Source organism: Mobula birostris, chromosome 2 (assembly GCF_030028105.1).
Source record: "Mobula birostris isolate sMobBir1 chromosome 2, sMobBir1.hap1, whole genome shotgun sequence".
NCBI classification, from domain to species: domain Eukaryota; kingdom Metazoa; phylum Chordata; class Chondrichthyes; order Myliobatiformes; family Myliobatidae; genus Mobula; species Mobula birostris.
The window spans coordinates 170,151,799-170,167,975 of NC_092371.1; the positions used below are offsets into that span (position 1 = coordinate 170,151,799).

General features: G+C 41.7%; 1 protein-coding gene across 5 annotated transcripts in view; it reads right to left on the reverse strand.

Moving 5' to 3' along the window:
- Positions 1–1,662: 1,662 nt before the first annotated feature.
- The window catches only part of LOC140193913 (frizzled-3), a 100,508-nt gene continuing 85,993 nt past the window's right edge, over positions 1,663–16,177 (reverse strand). For all 5 annotated transcript variants that reach the window (XM_072251076.1, XM_072251077.1, XM_072251073.1 and 2 more), the window contains one exon: positions 1,663–7,186. In XM_072251076.1, the coding sequence (XP_072107177.1) occupies positions 6,976–7,186 (211 nt within the window). In that variant the 3' untranslated portion in view covers positions 1,663–6,975. The remainder of the gene's footprint in view (positions 7,187–16,177) is intronic.

The window sequence follows — 16,177 nt, forward strand, 5'->3', positions numbered from 1 at the left end:
TTTTGACTAGGGGTGCCCAAACTTTTGCATGCCACTGCGTGTGTGTGTGTGTGTGTGTGTGTTTATGTATATAGATATAGATGTATGTACACAACATCTTAAATTACATTACTTATCTTAAATCACTAATATAATTTAATTAGTTCAGTACTGTATTATGGGCTGAAGGCCTGTTCCTGTGCTATATTGTTTGACATTCTAATATAGCAATCAGGGTAAATTAGTGACTATAGTGCTGGAGACTGGACTTTGTGCAATGCAGACTAAGTTCACTGACCTGGATATTTGAGGTCAAAAATGCTTTGAGTCACTCTAGGCACTGAAAACTGTGCAAACAAACTATCCGGTTGGCCTAGAAATAAACTGAACTAAAACCAAAGTACTGAGAACAGATGGAAAGCCTAACTTGATTTGAGCACAAATATCTGGGAAGAACATTGAAGGTTTCAGTTACTTTACATGTAGGAGGCAAAATTTTAAAATAACAGTTGCAAATAGATTGTACGTAGATGATCTGGCTTTATTTGTTCTACTGGCACCTGTTAAAATTTGGCATGAAGAGGATGGATGATCCATTATAAACTGCTAACTTCAATGCACTGTTCTACTGGGTACTTGTGTGACATAAGTCACCTGGGATTCTGTACCAGAGTTTAAATCTTACATGCCAGCTGTGGAATTTAATCTATATTTTAATAAATTAAATTTTTAATAATGAATGCAAGAATTCTGGATAGTCATTTTTAAAAAATCAGTCTGGCACACAGTTTTTCTGTGGGTGTGGTGAATAAAAAAACATCTGTCATCCTTACTCAGTCTGGCCTCTAGGGACCCCAGATCTCCAATGTGATTTACTTTTCAAACAACTCAAAAATGGCTTGGAAAGTCACTCAGGTTCCTGGGTGTCAACATTTCTGAAGATCTATCCTGGGGCCAGCATATTGATGCAATAACAAAGCAGCTATATTTCATTAGCAGTTTCAGTAGATTTGTTATGTCAGAATAGACTCCAGCAAGTTTCTACAGGAGTACTATGGAGAGCAATCTAATTGTTGCATCACTGTATGGAGGGAGCCACTGAACAGGATTAAAAAATGCAGCACAGGGTTGTACACTCAGCCAGTTCCATCAAGGACACTAGCCTCCCCATTATTAGGGGCATCTTCAACAGGCAATGCTTCAAGAACGCAGCATCCACCATTAAGGACCCCAACCACCAAGGACATGCCTCTTCTCATTTGTACTATCAGTGAGGAGATATATGAGCCTGAACACGTACTCTGTGCTTTAGGAACAATTTCTTCCCCTTAACCATCAGATTACTGTTCTGTCCTAGAACAACACATAATTTTACTCTGTTGGTGCATTACTTTTTAAATTTTTAGATATAAATATATACTTATTGTAATTTTTAATATACTTTGTATTGTATTGTACTGCTGCAATAGGTTCCATATCGCAGAGATTATAAACCTTATTCTGATTCAGCTCAAAGCAAGATAGAGTTGGGCAATAAATCCACTACTCACCCGTTGCACCCACACTTGAAGGATGAATGAATCCTTAAAATGCTGCATATCGAAATGGAATGTAGCAACTATACAAAATCAAAATGTCCAAGGAACTGAAAACTTAAAAGTAAAAACACAGACACAGGGAAATCATTTATTTTTATTAAAAATCTACTGCTCTCTAAAAATAATCTAATTTACAACTACTGCACAACAGCTATACACTCAATTAAAGTGCTAAACCTGGGGAGTGGGGTAGGGCAAGACATGTTACCAAACTATACATCCAGCCACAATTCTATAGAGAACAAATAAGTTCTTTATGGGGTGAGTGCAAGTTAATGTTGCCTTTCTTTGCATTTTATTGTGAACAGAGTCTCAGGTGATGCACAAAATGCTTACGACAGATGAAAAGCATTTCATAAACCAAGCATAGCCACCACCAGTGCAAGCAACCCAAACCTGGAACAAACCGCTGGCAAGATGGTAGTGGTGACTGCAATTTATGTTGGCCCGGAGTTTTGATGATGCCTTAGAATAGGTGGGTTGTCATAACTGTTGTAGATGTGGAGGAAGATATGCACCCATTACAAAATTGATAAAATGCAGTTCCTCTCCTTTGTTGATTCAACTTCACAGGATGATCAGGACAGATGCAGCACACTGGTTTCCAAGGGAGCCACTGAGTGTTGAAGATGCAGTATGTGGCACAATTAGTTAATAAATAAATCCTCTTCTTTCAGTTAGTCCTGACGAAGGGTCTCAGCCCAAAACATCAACCGTACCTCTTCCCATAGATGCTGCCTGGCCTGCTGCGTTCAACAGCATTTTTTGTATGTGTTGCTTGAATTTCCAGCACCTGCAGATTTCCTCGTGTTTGCATAGTTAATCTCAACTACTGTTTTCAGCCCAAGTCTATATATAATCAGTTCACCAAATGATAGAGCAATACAGCATGTTTCAGAGCTCCACATTCATTCTAGTGTTTTCATTAAAGCTTGATCAGGTTTAAATTATGAGGAACGATTAGGAACAATTTCTCCAGTGAATCATACAATGACAGCACAGTAACAGGCCCTTCAGCCCAGCTCATTCATGTCAATCAAGATGCCAGTCCCATTTGCCCACATCCCTCAAAGCTTTTCATATTCACGTACCTGTCCAAATGTCTTTCAAGTCCTTTTGATAGTTCCCTTTTGAAATTCTAAGATTTTGAAATATTGTGCCTTTTCATTTATATGTCTTTTAAATATATCAAGCCTTGATTTGTTAGGATCTTCTTTAAACTTTATCTTTGGGGCAAAGAAAAATTACCAATGAAACAGAAGTTGGGATGAGAGACACTAGAAGAGCAAAGGATTGCTGCACATGGTGCCTATCTTGGATGAGAGTGGTTAGTACAATTTCTTGGGCACATTTAAATAGATGGGACAGTTTTATCAAGTTAATCACTTAGTCATGAAAGAAAACAGGATCTTATGAGCCGGGCACTACGAGAATGTAGCAGCTAGCACAACAATATTACAGCTTAGAGTGTTGGCGTTCAATCCCAGTGTCCGCTGCAAGGACTTTCTTTTGGAATGCGCATTTCCTCCGGGTGCTCCAGTTTCCTCCCACAGTTCAAAGATGTACCAGTTAGTAGGTTAATTGATAGTGTTAATTGTCCTGTGATTAGGTTAGGTTTAAATCAGGGGTTGCTGAGCAGTGTGACTTGAAGGGCTGGAAAGGTCTATTCTGCGCTGTACTGCTAAATAAAAAATAAAGATCTTGTGATCACAGTGGTAATAAAGACTTAAATGCTGAGTAGCATTAACTTGTGAAAAGTAGGAAGAAATTGTCCTTGTAAATCAGTGGAAGAAACATTTTTATGAGTTCAGGTCACTGAGGAAATAAAAATGTTGCTATTCAGCCTTTGCCATCAAAGAAGAAATCAGATCTCCAGTAACCTCAAAGAAAATCTGTGAACATTGATTTGACTTCAGCTCAAAACAAAATAGTGCATTCTCAATACACGCATAATTCTGGAAGGACTCATTAGGTCAACAGCATCCATGGAGCAGACTTAACAGTTGATGTTTCAGGCTGAGTCTCTTCATCAGGACTGGAAAGGATGGAGAAGCCAAAATAAGATGAGGGGAGGCAGGAAGGGAGGGGAGATAAATTAAGGAGCTAGGAGTGGATAGGTGGAAAAGGTACAGGGCTGAAGGTTGGTATCTGATAGGAAGGGAGAGTAGATCATTGGAGAAAGGGAAGGAAGAGTAAGAGGGGAGCCAGAATGAGGAATGGAAAAAGAGAGAAGTGGGAGGAGTAATTATAGGAATATAGAGAAATCAATGTTCATGCTATCAGGTTGGAGTGGTGTTAATTAATAGATCAATGAATGTAAAAGAAGAAAAAAAAACATGCTGGAATTGTGGTATACTCATTGCTGGAAATTAAAATAAAGGAATGCAGAAAAAACTAAAATTATTATTTTTAGAGGATGATTTTACATCAGAACAGGTCAGTTAGTTAACTGAAACTGCTAGATTCAATATCAAATCCAGAGAGCCCCATGTGCCAACTGGAAGCTGACAAATTGTTCCCTTAACTTACACTGCTAAAGCATCAGAGGGCAAAGACAGAGCAGGTTTGGACTGAGATGGAGAATTGAAGCAACAGGTGACTGAGTCCTGTTGAAAGGTCTCAGCCCAAAATGTCAAATGTTTATTCCTCTCCATAAATGCTGCCTGACCTGCTGAGTTCCTCCAGTCATTTGATTTCAGATTCACCTCGGATTTAACTGAGGTGTTCTGCAAAGCAGTTATCCAATCTCTGTTCAGTCTTTCCAAAGTAGGTGAGCTACTGTGAGCACTGATGGCAATACATTAAATTGGAGATGCATGTGAACTGTGGCTTCTCTTCGGTAGACAGTTTGGATTCCTGGTGGGCAGGATAGGATGAGGTAAAGAACTGGTGTTTTATCTCATGCGGCTCAATGGAAAAGTGCTACAAGAAGTGGAGATGGTTGAGCAAACCAGAAAGTCATAGAAACATTGGTCCCTTTGCAGTACTAAGCTGGAATGGCAGAGGAAGTTGAGTGCTGGAAGCTACACAATATTATTCATGGAAATACAGAAGCTGTCCCAAAAAACATGAAAATGATTTGCCTCCTTGGAGCCGCACCTTCTCCAACACATCACATTTGTATCTTTATATTTTTCCTGATATGGGGTCTTGAAGTATCTTATAATGTTTTTCCAACAATGTTCTCTCCAAGTCAAAGGATTAGTCGAGGACCATTGAAAGCTGCAGATTTTCTCCCAAGCCTCCTCTGAAAGTACCAACCCCACTTCTTTCTCCCACTTCTCTTTAATATACAGTGTATTTACATTTTTAGCATGGGAGAGTGCATTATATAATCGAGAAACTGATTTACTAGGTGTTGAACTGCAAGCTGAATTCAGAATCTTGAAAAATTCTAATTCTACTGTTGATAGGTCTGTATATCTACAACTCTGGTTAACATAGTTTCGTACTTGAAGGTACCTAAAAAAAGTCATTATGTTCTAGGCCATGTTTGTCCTGCAGGATTTGGAAACTTTGTAATACTCTTTTATCTATAAATGAGAGGTAGGTTGTAAGACCTTTCTTTATCCATAGCTCAAATCTTTTATCTCCTCTGTTCAGAAATATGGAGGAATTATAATGCAAGGGACACCAGTATCTAGCCCAGATCACAAACAAGTGATAGACTCAGATCTTGCTGAGATACTTCTTGGTTGTTTCACTACAGGTACATTAACCACACTTTTGAAATTAAGACCATTAGTCTACCTAGAAAGAAATAAACTTGCAGACACATGATGCCTCCTCAACCGCAAGGCCATAAAATAAAATAAATATTCCTGAAATGGTAGCCACTGTTGCAATGTAAGAATTGCAACAAGTAATTTGCACACAACTATATAATAGATGAGGAGGCTAAGTATTGGCCAAGATGAGAAAGCAGATGGAGCTCTGGACTGACGAAGGGTCTTGGCCTGAAACGTCGACTGCACCTCTTCCTAGAGATGCTGCCTGGCCTGCTGCATTCACCAGCAACTTTGATGTGTGGAGCTCTGGACTGATGTCTCATGCAAAAGATGGAACCATTACCAAACCAGCAGTCAGCAATGATGTTCCAGATTGGTGCAGACCCTGGAGTAGGGCTTAAACTTTCAGAATCAGAAATAGGAGACCTGTCACCGAGCTATGCAGTGACATTTACAATGAGAAAAGTTTAGGCTACAGAGCAGGGGTATGGTTTAATTATACAGCTAGCACCTTTGTGAAAATACTGACAAATATTTGAAAGCACCTACTTGAACTGTGGCTCAGTTAATTGGTCAACAGGAGAGAAGACTGCAAGACCTTAAACAGATTTTACTTTTTAAAACCTTGTCTGAATTCATTCCAGAGAAGCTGCAATTGAAGATTAAACTTGGTTTGGATAGACATTAGCAAAAGATCAACAAGGTAGTAAACCCAATAAACCCAAAGTTGCTATTAACCAGTGGAGATGAAGATCCCAATCCCAGCAGATGCAGAATCCATTCATCCAGATGTTAGTTTAAAGCCGGGATTCAGGAATGGTGGTGGCCATTAGATCAAGCATTACCATAGATTACTGGAACCCTAGTATCTGCTGCAGGTAACCAACCTGTGATATCAATATAATTATGACATTAAGTCATCAATTTTTGCTGAATTAACATCATGCGCCTAACATCTGTTCACAAATCAACCTGCCCAACACCCATCAAGTGCAATGCACGAGTTAATCGATAGAATAATGCTGTGATTAATAAATTGGCCCAAATAGCTGAGTGATGTTTCCTCTCCAAAAAAATTAAGACAGGATGCTATGAGGTAGCATTGCAATGACCTGACATGAATAGTGGCTATGGATCTTGCACTAGCCTCTTCCCTAAACCAAGCTTATTTCAAGTAAATGCAACATACTTCTACACAATATTACATGACTTGATCTTTATGATAAATCCTATTTTCAACAATAGGATTCTATCTGTTTGAGATGTGTACCTTGAAAACTAACAGATATGCTACTGTCTTTGCAGTTCAGCTATAAATAAAAGAGAATCCAAACATTTACCCTTTTCTCTTCCAAAATGGGGTATTGGTCAATGTCTTTACAATCAATTTCTGCATCAAGAATACATATGTGAAGATATCACAACAAGGCTATAAAAACCGAGAGCTATCAATATTCCTATTCCTGGATTTTTATGAACAACGTTGAGAAAAAGTCCACCAGCTTGTAATCTTCCTTCCCTTTGAAATTTACAACAGTTGTTATGCTTCCAAACAAGTTTCTCCAAGCGGCCATTTGAAATCTCCTTGTGTTTGGTTGCTGATCTTTCTGGCTCCAGTTATATTGATTTTTTCTTTGTAAACCATTTTGCCTTTGACGCTGAGGCACCACTTAGGCACTTGTACAGTCTTCCTCAATGACTCGGTTCATGCTAGTGCCATGGGTGATGTGCGTCGCTGGGTTCGTCAGATCTCTGACACTGCTGTGCCGGGACTGGTCGTTGAGGCGGTGCAGGCTGCTCTGCCGTGACTGATCGTTCAGCCTTGGAAGACTGCCATGAACCAACCGCTCATCCAGAGCTCTGAAGCTGCAGGGTGTGTATCTGGTAAAACATCAAGCAACACATATCATCAAGTTGTTTCCTCTGGCTGCCCATGTAGTCAGCCGGTCAGTTCACAAGGTAGTAACCAGAACTGGTTGAAGGTAGAGCTCAAGTCAGCAGCACCCCACCAAATCTTACGAACACATCTGATGGATGTTACCTAGAGTCAGCCCATTTTCTGAGCACTGATAGTGGAAATGCAAAACCAAAATAACTGACCAGCGATATAAAGACAGAAATAAAGCCACTGGACTCACCAACTGTGGATTTACAGTTCCAAGAAAAAAAAATTGTGAACCTTTTGCAATTACCTGGTTTTCTGCATTAATTACTCATAAAATGTGGTCTGATCTTCATCCAAGTCACAATAAGACAAACACAATCTGCCTAAACCAATAGCACAGAAACAATTGCACTTTGTCTCGTCAATAATGAGTACACCATTTAAACAATCACAGTCTAGGTTCAAAAAAGTATGTAAACCTCTGGGGTAATGCCTTCTACCAAAGATGACCTTTGTCTGGTCAGAGAAAGTGAGGAGGAGATAGAGAGGAGCTATAGGCAAGCAGTCACACCAGGGCCTCAAGAGACAGTCAAGTGAAGTATGTGAAGAGCAAGAGGGTAAGATGTGAGAGAAAAGGACCAATCAAGTGTGACAGTGGAAAAGTGTGTATGGAACTGGAGGAGATAGCAAAGGTACTGAATGAATACTTCGCTTCAGTTTCCACTACTGAAAAGGATCTTGGCAATTATAGGGATGACTTACAGTGGATTGAATAGCTTGTGCATACAGACATTAAGAAAGAAGACGTGCTGGAGCTTTCCGAAAGCATCAAGTTGGATAAGTCTCCGGGACCGGACAAAATGTTCTCCAGGCTACTGTGGGAGGTGAGGGAGGAGATTGCTGAGCCTCTGGCAATGATCTTTGCATCATCAATGGCAACAGGAGAGGTTCTGGAGGATTGGAGGGTTGCAGATGTTGTTCCCTTATTCAAGAAAGGGAGTAGAGATAGCCCAGGAAAATACGGACCAGTGAGTCTTACTTCAGTGGTTGGTAAGTTGATGGAGAAGATCCTGAAAGGCAGGATTTATGAAAATTTTGGAGAGGCATAATCTGATCAGGAATAGTCAGCATGGCTTTGTCAAAGGCAGGTCGTGCCTTATGAGCCTGATTAAATTTTTTGAGGACGTGACTAAACACATTGATGAAGGCAGAGCAGTAGATATGATGTTTATGGATTTCAGGTACCCTATGCAAGGCTTATTGAGAAAGTAAGGAGGCATGGGATCCATGGGACCTTGGTTTGTGGATCCAGAATTGGCTTGCCCACAGAAGGCAAAGAGTGGTTGTAGACGGGTCATATTCTGCATGGAGGTTGGTGACCAGTGGTGTGCCTCAGGGATCTGTTCTGGGACCCTTTCTCTTCATGATTTTCATAAGCGACCTGGATGAGGAAGTGGAGGGATGGGTTAGTAAATTTGCTGATGACACAAAGGTTGGGTGCATTGTGGATAGCATGGAGGGCTGCCAGAGGTTACAGTGGGACATCGATAGGATGCAAAACTGGGCTGAGAAGTGGCAGGTGGAGTTCAACCCAGATAAGTGTGAGGTGGGTCATTTTCATAGGTCAAATATGATGGCAGAATATAGTATTAATTGTCAGACTCTTGGTAGTGTGGAGGATCAGAGGGATCCTGGGGTCCAAGTCCATAGGATACTCAAAGGTGTTGTGCAGGTTGTCTCTGTAGTTAAGAAAGCATATGGTGCATTGGCCTTCATCAACCATGGGATTGAGCATAAGAGCCAAGAGGTAATGTTACAGCTATATAGGACCCTGGTCAGACCCACTTGGAGTACTGTGCTCATTTCTGGTCACCTCACTGCAGGACGGATGTGGAATCTATAGAAAGGGTGCAGAGGAGGTTTACAAGGATGTTCCCTGGATTGGGGAGCATGCCTTATGAGAACAGGTTGAGTGAACTCTGCCTTTTCTCCTTGGAGCAACGAAGGATGAAAGGTGACCTGATAGAGGTGTATAAGATGAGATGCATTGATCATGTGGATAGTCAAGAGGCTTTTTCCCAGAGCTGAAATAGCTATCACGAGAAGGCACAGTTTTAAGGTGCTTGGAAGTAAGTACAGGGTAGATGTTAGGGGTAAGTTTTTTTAATGCAGAGAGTGGTGAGTGCTTGGAATGGGCCGCCGGCGACGGTACTGGAGGCGGATACGATAGGGTCTTTTGAGAGACTCCTGGATAGGTACATGGAGCTTCGAAAAATAGAGGGCTATGGGTAATTTCTAAAGTAAGTACATGTTCGGCACAGCATTGTGGGCTGAAGGGCCTGTATTGTGCTGTAGGTTTTCTATGTTTCTACGTTTCTAAAAGCTATTTGGAGTCAGGTGTTCCAATCAATGAGATGAGATTGGAGACGTGGGTTGTCAAGGTGCTTTGCTCTATACAAAAAGACACACAAAGTCAAGTTACTGACAGAGACTGTTCTTCTCAAGAAAAATCTGTTTATGTGCATCATGCCTCAACCAAAAGAACTTCTAGAGGACCTTAAAAGAACTGTAGAGATGCATGAAGCTGGAAAAGGCTACAAAAGTATTTCTAAAGACCTGAGTGTTCATCGGTCCACTGTTAGAGAAATCGCCTACAAATAGAGGAAATTCAGCACTGTTGCTACTCTCCCTAGAGTGGGTGTCCTGCAAAGATCATACTGACAGCACAACATGCAATGCTGAAGGAAGCAAAAAAGAACACAAAGGTAACAGCAAAAGTCCTGCAGAAAACTCTAGAACTTGCTAAAGTCTCTGTTCATGTGTCAACTATAAGAAAAACACTGAGCAAGAATGGTGATCATGGAAGGTCACCATGGAGGAAACCACTGCTCACCAAAAACAGCATTGCTGCATGTCTTAAGTTTGTGACAGACCACCTGGATGTTCCATAATGCTTCTGGGACAATGTTCTGTGGACAGATGAGACAAATGTTGAATGTTCCGGTAGAAATGCACACTGCTGTGTTTGGAGGAAACAGGGCACTGCACACCAACACCTTATCCCAACTGTGTGAATCATAGTGAAAGGAGCATCATGGTTGAGGCTGCCTTGCTGCCTCAGGGCCTGAACAGCTTGCAATAATTGTGGGAACAATGAATTCAAAATTGTATCAAGACATTTTACAGGAGAATGTCAGGGTAGCGGTCAGTTATGTGAAGCTTAATAGAAGTTGGATGATGAAACAAGACAATGATCCAAAACACAAATCAACAACAGAAAGGTTTAAGGAGAAGAAAATTCATGTTTTGCAATGGCCAAGTCAGAGTCCAGACCTTAACCCAATTGAGGTGCTGTGGCATGACCTGAAGAGGGCTATTCATGCAACATATCTCAAAAATATTGATGAACTGAAACAGTTTTGTATGAAGGAATGGTCTAAAATTCCTCCTTGCCATTGTGTAAGTCTGATCAGCAGCTACAGGAGGTTATTGCTGCTAAAGGAGTTTCTACCTGTTATTAGATACAAGGGTTCACATAATTCTTCCAGCCTCGAATGTGAATAATTGAACAATGTGTCCAATAAAGACATGAAAACTACAATTGTTTGTGTGTTATTAGTCTAGACAGATTGTGTTTGTCTATTATTGTGACTTAGATAAAGATCAGGCCACATTTTATGAGTAATTAGTGTAGAAAACCAGGTAATTGCAAAGGGTTCATGAACTTTTTCTTGCAACTATAAACTAAACTTCTGAATCCCAGCTAATATTCTCCTTAGGCTTTCACAATTTATTCCTTTTCACAATCTTCAACGTACAAATTAGATACCACAATTACTGACAAAGTAATTCTATGTAGGTTTGGCCTATTTTTTTGGCACCAACTCTCTTTCTTCCCCTTGGCAAATCGGCCCGGACAGACAGGAACAGCAGGGCTCACATAGCTAACGGTACGAGCTAACGGTTTAAAAAGTTCATCTGTTTGGCGAGGTAAGTGGGTGAGTAGACTTATTTTTCCTGTTTCATTCCTGTAGAATTAGATAGCATGCCTGCAGGGTTAGTGCTTTGTTCAGGGTGTCAGATGTGGGAATCCTGGGAGACCTCCAGCCTCCGATGGCCATGTCTGCACCAGGTGCACCGAGATGCAGCTCCTCAGAGACTGTGTCAGGGATCTGGAGCTGCAGCCTGATGACCTACTGCTTATTAGAGAAAGTGAAGAGGTGATAGACAGGAGCTACAGGGAGGTAGTCATCCCTAGGCTACAGGGGTCAGAAAACTGGGTGACTGTCAGGAGAGGGAAGGAAAATGCCCGGATAGTGGTGAGCACCCCTGTGGCTGTCCCCCTCAGCAACAAATATCTTGTTCTGGATGCTGTTGAGGGGGATAATCTGACAGGGGACGCCCACGGTTACCGGGTCTCTGGCACTGAGCCTGGCGCTGTTATGCAGGAGGGAAGGAGGGAGAAGAGGAATGAGGTAGTCATAGGGGATTCCATAGTCAGAGGAACAGACAGGAGGTTCTGTGAGCCTGATAGAAATACCCGCATGGTGTGTTGCCTCCCAGGTGCCAGGGTACAGGATGTCTCGGATCAGGTCCAGAATATTCTGAAGGGAGGGGGCGAGCAGCCAGTTATCTTGCTACATGTTGGTACCAATGACATAGATAGAAGGGAGGAGGTCCTGAAGAGAGATTTCCAGAAGGAAGCTGAGAAGCAGGACCTCCAGGGTAGTAATCTCGGGATTGCTACCTGTTCCACGTGCTAGCAAGGGCAAGAAAAGTAGGATCAGGTAGATGAATGTGTGGCTGAGAGACTGGTGCAGGAGGCAGGGCTTCAGATTCTTGGACCTGCTCAAAATGGACAGGTTACACCTGAACCCGAAGGGACCAATATCCTGGCAGGAAGGTTTAATAGAGCTGTTAGGGAGGGTTTAAACTAATTTGGCAGGGGGATGAAAACTGGAATGATAGAGCAGAGGAAGGGGAAAACAGAAATAAATCTAAGATAGTGAGCAGTAAAGATGGCAGGAAAGACAGGCAGGTGATGGGGCAAATTTGTAGCCATTGGGATGAGTTGCAGTGCAATCAAAGCAAAAAGTACCAAATACTGGTCTTAAGGTGTTATACTTAAATGCACACAACATAAGGAATAAGGTGGATGATCTTGTTGTACAGCTACAGATTGGCAGGTATGATATTGTGGCCATCACTGAGACGTGACTAAAGGATGCATGTCTCTGGGAGGTGAACGTCCAAGGACACACGGTGTATCGGAAGGACAGGCAGGTAGGCAGAGGGGTGGCGTGGCTTTATTGGTAAGAAATGATATTAAATCATTAGAAAGAGGTGACGTAGGATCGGAAGGTGCAGAATCGTTATGGGTTGAGCTAAGCAATTGCGGGGGTAAAAGGACCCTGATGGCAGTTATATACAGGCCTCCAAACAGCTGCAGTGATGTGGACTACAAATTACAACTGGAAATAGAAAAGGCTTGTCAGAAGGGCAGTATTATGATAATTGTGGAGGATTTTAACATGCGAGTGGATTGGGAAAATCAGGTCAGCACTGGATCTCAAGAGAGAGAATTTGCAGAATGTCTGTGAGAACAGCTTGTTGTTGAGCCCACTAGGGGATCGGCTGTACTGGATTGGGTACTGTGTAATGAACCGGAGGTGATTAGAGATATTGAGGTGAAGGAACCCTTAGGAGGCAGTGATCATAACGTGATTGAGTTCACTGTGAAATTTGAAAAGGAGAAGCCGAAATCTGATGTGTCGGTATTTCAGTGGAGTAAAGGAAATTATAGTGGCATGAGAGAGGAACTGGCCAAAGTTGACTGGAAAGGGACACTGGTGGGAAGGACAGCAGAGCAGCAGTGGCTAGAGTTTATGCGAGAAGTGAGGAAGGTGCAAGACAGGTATATTCCAAAAAAGAAGAAATTTTCAAATGGAAAAAGGATGAAACCGTGGCTGACAAGAGAAGTCAAAGCCAAAGTTAAAGCAAAGGAGAGGGCATACAAGGAAGCAAAAATTAGTGGGAAGACAGAGGATGGGAAGTTTTTCAAAGCTTACAAAAGGAAACTAAGAAGGTCATTAAGAGGGAAAAGATGAACTATGAAAGGAAACTAGCAAATAATATCAAAGAGGATACTAAAAGCTTTTTCAAGTATATAAAGAGTAAAAGACAGGTGAGAGTAGATATAGGACCGATAGAAAATGATGCTGGAGAAATTGTAATGGGAGATAAGGAGATGGCGGAGGAACTGAATGAGTATTTTGCATCAGTCTTCACTGAGGAAGACATCAGCAGTATACCGGACACTCAAGGGTGGCAAGGAAGAGAAGTGTGCGCAGTCACAATTACGACAGAGAAAGTACTCAGGAAGCTGAATAGTCTAAAGGTAGGTAAATGTTCCAGACCAGATGGAATGCACCCTCGTGTTCTGAAGGAAGTAGCTGTGGAGATTGCAGAGGCATTAGCGATGATCTTTCAAAAGTCGATAGATTCTGGCATGGTTCCAGAGGACTGGAAGATTGCAAATGTCACTCTGCTATTTAAGAAGGGGGCAAGGAAGCAAAAAGGAAATTATAGACCTATTAACTTGACATCGGTGGTTGGGAAGTTGTTGGAGTCGACTGTCAAGGATGAGACTATGGAGTACCTGGAGGCATATGACAAGATAGGCAGAACTCAGCATGGTTTCCTTAAAGCAAAATCCTGCCTGACAAACCTATTACAATTTTTTGAGGAAATTACAAGAAGGCTAGACAAAGGAGATGCAGTGGATGGAATTACGGGGAAGTTACATACGTGGATAGGGTGTTGGCTGATTGGCAGGAAACAGAGAGTGGGAATAAAAGGGATCCTATTCTGGTTGGCTGCCGGTTACCAGCGGTGTTCCACAGGGGTCCGTGTTGGGGCTGCTACTTTTTACGTTGTACATCAACCATTTGGATTATGGAATAGATGGCTTTGTGGCTAAGATTGCTGATGGTACTAAGATAGGTGGAGGGGCTGGTAGTGCTGAGGAAACAGAGTTTGCAGAGAGACTTGGATAGATTGGAAGAATGGGCAAAGAAGTGGCAAATGAAATACAATGTTGGAAAGTGTATGGTTATGCACTTTGGCAGAAGAAATAAATGGGCAGACTATTATTTAAATGGGGAGAGAATTCAAAGTTCTGAGGTGCAGAGGGACTTGGGAGTCCTCATGTAGGATACCCTTAAGGTTAACCTCCAGGTTGAGTCGGCGGTGAAGAAGGCGAATGCAATGTTGGCATTCATTTCTAGAGGAATAGAGTATAGGAGCAAGGATGTGATGTTGAGGCTCTATAAGGTGCTGGTAAGACCTCACTTGGAGTACTGTGGGCAGTTTTGGTCTCCTTATTTAAGAAAGGATGTGCTGACCTTGGAGAGGGTACAGAGAAGATTCACTAGAATGATTCCGGGAATGAGAGGGGTAACATATGAGGAACATTTGTCCACTCTTGGACTGTATTCCTTGGAGTTTAGAAGAATGAGGGGGGACCTCATAGAAACATTTCGAATGTTGAAAGGCATGGACAGAGTGGATGTGGCAAAGTTGTTTCCCATGAGTTGTTTCCTAGTACGAGAGGGCATGACTTAAGGATTGAAGGGCGCCCATTCAGAACAGAGATGCGATGAAATTTCTTTAGCCAGAGGGTGGTGAATCTATGGAATTTGTTGCCACGGGCGGCAGTGGAGGCAAAGTCATTGGGTGTATTTAAGGCAGAAATTGATAGGTATCTGAGTAGCCAGGGCATCAAAGGTTATGGTGAGAAGGCGGGGGAATGGGATTAAATTGGGGAATGGATCAGCTCATGATAAAATGGCGCTGCAGACTCGATGGGCTGAATGGCCGACCTCTGCTCCTTTGTCTTATGGCCTTATTTCCTCTGTCAGGGTCATGGATCTGAGGCTCTACATCCATTTATCATGATGCAAATATGGAGAGTTAAAAAATTATTTTAAAAAAAAACTTACTATAGTGTTTCAATCTTTCTCCATAGCTTCCTCTCTGCAAAACATCTTTCTTATAATGCTAGACTAAAGAGATTGCAGATGCTGGAATCTAGAACAAAAATTAAAAACTTCACCGCAGTTTGCTCCCATAACACTCATCCCACCTAGTTGTCTTCTTCATATTTCTGAATATAATACAAATGTTCTACCGTTGCTGAACTTTGACTTAAATGCAATGAGTAACCATACTTGTTTAATTATCATTGTCTACAAAAGAATATTGTGTCCTTCTATCCTTTATCCAACCAGAGAACATATTGTACTATTACTTTCTCCCTTATGTTTATCTAGCCTCTGTTCTATCACCTCAACCCTTCTTGGGGTAGTGAGTTCCTCAGTTTCATTTCTTATTTGCATTTATTTGTAACTATCTTATTTATAGCTCCTTGTCTTGGATGTGAGAATACCTTCTGTGTTTACCTTACCAACCTCCAAACTTAATGATCTCACCCTCTGTTTACACACCTTTAAAGACCAGTCACAATCGGTTCAATCTTTCACAATCGATATAAATTCAGTTCCGATATCTTGCAATTTGCATTGAGATTAGTTAGCACATTTTTAAACAATCCTGTACTTTAAATTCTACCTCCACAATTACCATAGAACCATAGAACACTACAGCACAGAAAACAGGCTATTCTGCCCTTCTAGTCTGTGCCGAAACTTTATTCCGCTAGTCCCATTGACCTGCACCCAGTCCATAACCCTCCAGACCTCTCCTATCCATGTATCTATCCAATTTATTCTTAAAACTTAAGGCATTTACCACGTCAGATGGCAGCTCGTTCCCCCTAATCTTTTCCCCTTTCACCCTAAAGCCATGTCTTCTCATATTTATCTCTCCCCCCTCATTCTTCTACGCTCCAAAGAATGAAGTCCTAACCTGTTCGATCTTTCCCTGTAACTCAACTTCTGAAGACCTGGCAACATCCCAGTAAATCTTCT